The following is a 5,646-nucleotide window of genomic DNA, read 5'->3' as shown; positions in this document are numbered from 1 at the left end:
AGCCTAATACTTACTGCAATTTTATTTCTCCATTTCTGCAGGCAGGACAGGAAAAAAAGATTGTGGAGAGCTGCAATTCATTGCAGTGCTTAAGGCTGTTAACACACAACAAGGTTCTAACACTGCTACAAGCACCATGTGAGATCCTGATGGCTCTTTAATGCAGCTGCAGCACCCCGAGCACAGCACTTGCAAATGCAACACCAAAGCCCAGGGTGAAGAGCTGATTAAAAAAAGGCCATGAAACAACATATTTCTGTATTTCTGGCATGTTTTTGGCACATAAACCGAGCTCAAATTAAAGCTAAACACCTCAAGCAAAACAGGTAAAATCTTGAAACAACTCTGTCAAACTACATCATAAAAACTTCTGTGTTAGCTCAAAAGCACAAAGTGATGGAAATGAAGCAGAGATTTGGAACAAACAGATAAGAGAAGAAATATTAGCAGAACCATTCAAACTGCTTGTTTCCTCCCTTGGTTTTGCTAGAAAGATAGCAAAACCCCTCAAACAACAGCAGGTGGAAAGTCTATTCCAGCTATTAAAGGGCTTTCAATTAATTTATTAAAATATTGGCAAATATTCAGATTTATTTCTTCCAAAATTATTCCCCACTTTTCAACACTGAAGTCCTAAGTAAAAGGGCAAAACTTTTAAGTCTCCCTCAACTGGCAAGCAATCTATTAGTATATAAGTATTCCTGGTTATTTTTCCATGAATTCCAGTTTCATTAATTTACTTAAAGAATGTGTCAATGGCAGAAGAAATATTGTGAGCCTCTATGAGCAGAAAACCCAATAAACTGTGATAACAAAATGAGAAGAATCCCCTTAGTTTTTCCACTGAAAAAGCAGCAAACTGAAATGCTCTACCACAGATGAAAAAAGCACTTGTGCTACAACTGAAAAACTTATTAAATCTGGAAAGATGACAGTGAATCAAAGAGTGAAGTGGAAATTCCTGAATTTCAATTCTGGCCTTGCCTTAACAAGCTGATTTATTTTAAGAATTCACGATCAGAATCTGTATATTTTTTACACATCTCTAAGTCTTTCAATCATAATAAATCCGACGATGTTTATGAACTGAACAAAAGACACAGCACAATACAGGTCTGAATTGTTTATTTCACATCACATGTCCCATACCGAAGTTAGTTAAAGTTCCTACAAGAAAATGAAATAAACATTGTTACAAACCAATTTGCTTCAACAGCTCCAAGTAAATATTCTTGAGCAACTGTGTAATCATCCTATAAATACAATGTACACACTGTCATCCTAAGAGCTGGATTTGGGTATGGAAGTTACCCCTGCAAGAGTTAGAGGATAGCATAAACATACATACTTGGAAACAATTCCATCATTTTTTGCCAGGCGCAGAATGGAGTCGTCTGATTCACCCTTTAAGAAACAAAATGAAAATATTCTGAAGTGTCCAAATAATGGCTGACACACATGGGAAAGAGAGGCAGCTGCAGCAGTTAATGCTGGCAGGGAAATGCAAATGCCTTCCACAGATCCTGACATTTTATACACAGATTAGTGTTTTCAAAATAAACAGTTAATTCTTTTTCATCCTTAAGGATAAGAAACAGTTTTAACTTGAAGGTATACTTTTGGGTAAGTGGGACTTGTGATGAAGCTTCTAAGAAGCTTCACACCATGTTTAACAACTTGAAGTCATTGTAGTATCCTCTCAAATAATTGTAAACAACAGATAAAAGCCAGGTATTAAGTGTCTTGGTACATTCTTAGGAGAAATCACTTGCATCCTTTAATGATTTAAAAAAAAAAACACACATAATTCTACAAACCAAAGTATTAAGAAAACAAACAAACAAACAAGAACCCAGAAGAAACTGATTATACCAACTTAAACTGAGGCCCTGGCACAGGATGCCCAAAGTTGTGGCTGCCCCGTCCCTGGAAGTGTCCAAGGCCAGGTTGGATGGAGCCCTGATCATCCTGGTCTAGTGGAAGGGGCTCAAACTGAATGATCTTTAAGGTCCCTTCAACGCCCAACCATTCTGGGATTCTATGAATTCGTTCACATTTCCCTCTTGTCGTTCCATGACCCCCACAAAAGTTCTTGCTTGAGAATGAGCTGAAGGCACATTGTGTTTCCAGGGCTAAATATACATCTCATTAATTACTAATCAACATGTAAGGAAGCAGGACAATTTTGTAGGTGAGGAAAGCACTCACCATCCTCCGGATTGGGCCACAAATGGCGTAAGTCTTGAACTGGCCGTTCACTCTGCCTGTCACCTTGTCAACCTGAAATTACAGCCAAGTTACTCCACACAGATTCTTGTAAGGTTTTATGCTCTTACATCACACTTGCAAAGTTAAAAGCTGCAGAAAAACACCTGCAGTGTTGAGTAAGTAAACTACAGAAACTCCAGGCAAATACTAGAATAAATAAATAAAGTTAGAAGGTCAATTACAGATAATCTCTGCACAGCAAATCCAGTTACATAGTGCAGCTGTAAAATTTAGTGGATCACACAGAATAGCAAAAAGTGGTAGATAAAAGGTATTTGAGTTCTGAGCAAATGGAAAAGTTCAATGTGAAGTTTGCTTGTGGATTTTTTCCTGCCTTTACGATTTTTTTTCATGTTTCTTTTAACTAAGGTCAGTATCCTGGAAAATTGAACTGAAGGGGGGAAGGGGACAGACTTGTTACATAGTTAATAAAATGCTCAAGTTGAGAGACATAAATTGTCTCACTTTCTCCAGCTGCTGAGAATTTTAACAAAAAAAAAGACTAAACAATATAAATCATGAAATTAAACAGCGTGGTGAACCCTGTAATACCAGGTGGGTTTGTTTCCCCATTCTGCTAATCTCTGATCCTTTGAAAACAAGAAATAGGGATCCCTGAAGGAATGAAACATGGTGAACAAGGAATGTATTTGCCCTAACATTTACAGGAAATGACAAACAGAGCATTTTTTAAAGTCAGCTAACACAAGAGACTCTGATGTTTAAAAAATATGGGAATGTGGCCTTGTGGTCTCCCATTCAAGAACTAATCAAGCTCTATAGCTCATAAGCTACAGGAAACACTGTCCACAGAAATCCTGAAAGGTGAAAAGCAATGAACAAACGGGAAAAAAACCCCAAATCATGCTAAAAGGAGTTTAAATCAACTGGGGCCCACATTCATTAACTGGGAACCTGCAGGAGTCAAGGTCTACTGTGGCTTTTTTGAATGAATTATTGGAAATGCATCACAAGCTGTTTTATTCCTCAGCTTCTATCCCAAGTTTAAAGGTGTAGCTCTCTCATCACATACTTCTGTTAAGACACTTACCTCAGAAATATTTATCTGAATGGAAGCATGATCCTTGGCACCAATGATTCGGTTGCTAGCAGAGCTAAGGAATAACAAAAGATATATTTAAACAAAAGGAAACAGACAGTAACAGTGACAAAAAAAGCTACTAAAGCCAAGTCTACAGGCAAATAAGACTGCTCAAGAGATTTAGGCAGTTACAGTTTGAGCTTTCAATACTTAGAAAATTAAAATGCAGTTTCAAGTATATCTAAAGGAAACTTTCAAGTGGTAGCATCATGCAGGCCTTCAAAACACAGAATGTTATTTTTTTTCTTTTCTAAAATGCAAAAGCTACAGCAATCAAGGTAATTCTTAAGATTATAGTTTCTATGCCTTTTTTCATTGGAAGGCATTACAGCTGTCAAAGACACTCAGGTTGGACTGGGCTTGGAGCAACCTGTGATAGTGGAAGGTGTTGTTGTCCATGGCAGGGGGTTGGAATGAGATGAGCTTTAAGGTCCTTTCCAGCCCAAACCATTCTGTGATTCTATGTGCTGTCACTGCCTCCCTAATTACCACTGGCAGTTTTGGAACAGGAGATGCAGAGCATTCTCAACTTCAGTCTTTGGTTCACGTACTTCACATAAAGTACTTAAAAATACAGGAAGGGATAGAAAACATTCCCCATCGCCCCAGATGCTCGGTGCTACAGAAGCCTCCTTGCAGAGGCTGCACCCGCCTCGTGTCCATTGCCAGCCCCGGACCCCGCTCACCATTTCCGAGGGACATAAAGGTCCACGAACTCCCCGGCGTCGTTCTGCATCTCGTCGGGATCCCCGCTGAGGGCACTAAGCAGCAATACCTGGAAGAATCACGGAATATCCCGAGCTGGAAGGGACCCACAAGGACCGCCCAGTCCCACCCGTGGCCGTGCACTGACACCCCAACACTCCCACCATGTGAGCTCCGTGGCCACTGCCCCGGGGAGCCTGTTCCGTCCCCTCCCGGGGAAGCGGCGAGGCGGCCCGGAGCCCGGGCACGGCGGGCAGAGCCCCCCTGAGCTCCCCCCAGAACCCCCAGAGCCCCCTGAGCTCCCCCAGAGCCCCTCTGAGCTCCCCCAGAGCCCCTCTGAGCTCCCCAGAGCCCCCTGAGCTCCCCCAGAGCCCCCGGTCCCCGAGCGGCGCCGCCATCGCTCCCACCTCGCGGGCGGCCGGGGCGGAAAGGGCCGGGCGGGGCCGGACACGGAAACACGCGGAGGCTCCGCAGCCCTTCCCGCCCCGCCCTCCCCGTGACGGGAGCGGGGAGCGGGAATCCCTCCCCCCCAGGGATGGAGGGACCCACCGTGGCCCCCGGACCGCTCCGGCTGTGTCCCGCCCTCCCCCGGTTGGGGGGGGGATCATGGAACGGGGGTCTTTGCCCCGTTCCCCTGCCCGGGGTCACAGCGCCACTCACCCGCGGGGACATTCCAAACCCACGGGGCGTTGCGGGGCCACCCGCGCCAGGGGACCCTGCCTTGGCACTGGGAGATCCCCAGAGGTCCCTTCCAGCCCGAACTATTCTGTAATTCCGTGGCCAGACCACCCCCGGCTCCCTCCTGGAATACCCTCATTCCAAGCTTCCAGAGAGGGTGCAGCAGAGGCCACAGTGATGATCCCTCTTAGGAGAGACTGCAGGAGCTGGGCCTGCTTAGTCTGGAGAAGATGGACAGGGGATCTCATTAGTGCATATAAATATCTCCGAGGCACCTGTCAAGAGGATGGTAGCAATGGGAGAAGGAGTAATGGGTACAAAATTAATGAGTACAAAGTGAAAGAGAGGAAATTTAGGCTTAGCTATTAGGAAGAATTTCTCCCCTGTGATGGTAGTGAGGCACTGGAACAGGTTGCCCAGGGAGGTTGTGGATGCCCCAGCCCTGGCAGTGGCTCAAGGGCAGGTTGGATAAGGCCTTGAGCAACCTGATCTAGCAGGAGATGACCCTGTCCATGGCATGTTCTTGACTCTCTTTAACATTCTATGATTCTATGGTACCAGACTCTTTTCAGAGAATCATAGAATGTTTTTTCAGAGTCTGGTACCTGACTCTTGTCAGTGACAGCACAAGGAGCAATGGCTATAAAAGAAAACAGAGGAAGCTCCACCACTAAGTGAGGGAGAACTTTACACTGAGGATTGCAGAGCCCTGAACAGGCTGCCTAGGGAGGTCTCCCTCTCTGGAGACATTCCAAACCCACCTGGACATGTTCCTTTGTCATCTGCTCCAGGTGGATGCACTGGATGATCTCCAGAGGTCCCTTCCAACCCCAACCATTCTGTGATTCCAGAACAAGACACTTGGTTACAAAACATGTTTTGTAAAAACAGGT

General features: G+C 44.5%; 1 protein-coding gene across 2 annotated transcripts in view; it reads right to left on the bottom strand.

The window, feature by feature from the left end:
* Positions 1-253: 253 nt before the first annotated feature.
* RPS21 (ribosomal protein S21) overlaps positions 254-5,646 on the bottom strand; it is a 289,916-nt gene continuing 284,523 nt past the window's right edge. Inside the window, exons 1-5 of one of the 2 annotated variants that reach the window (XM_050313458.1) lie at positions 4,483-4,534; positions 4,057-4,145; positions 3,320-3,383; positions 2,209-2,280; positions 254-1,404 (exon numbers count right to left, since the gene is read on the bottom strand). In XM_050313458.1, the coding sequence (XP_050169415.1) occupies positions 1,282-1,404; positions 2,209-2,280; positions 3,320-3,383; positions 4,057-4,106 (309 nt within the window). In that variant the 5' untranslated portion in view covers positions 4,107-4,145; positions 4,483-4,534 and the 3' untranslated portion in view covers positions 254-1,281. Of the gene's footprint in view, positions 1,405-2,208; positions 2,281-3,319; positions 3,384-4,056; positions 4,148-4,482; positions 4,535-5,646 lie in introns of those variants that run through there. The other variant, XM_050313459.1, reaches the window with a different exon arrangement.

The sequence above is a fragment of the Myiozetetes cayanensis genome, unplaced genomic scaffold (assembly GCF_022539395.1).
Source record: "Myiozetetes cayanensis isolate MyiCay16 unplaced genomic scaffold, myiCay2020 scf19, whole genome shotgun sequence".
NCBI classification, from domain to species: Eukaryota; Metazoa; Chordata; class Aves; order Passeriformes; family Tyrannidae; genus Myiozetetes; species Myiozetetes cayanensis.
The sequence above is the reverse complement of the archived record's forward strand: the minus strand, read 5'-3'. Positions and strand labels throughout refer to the sequence as shown.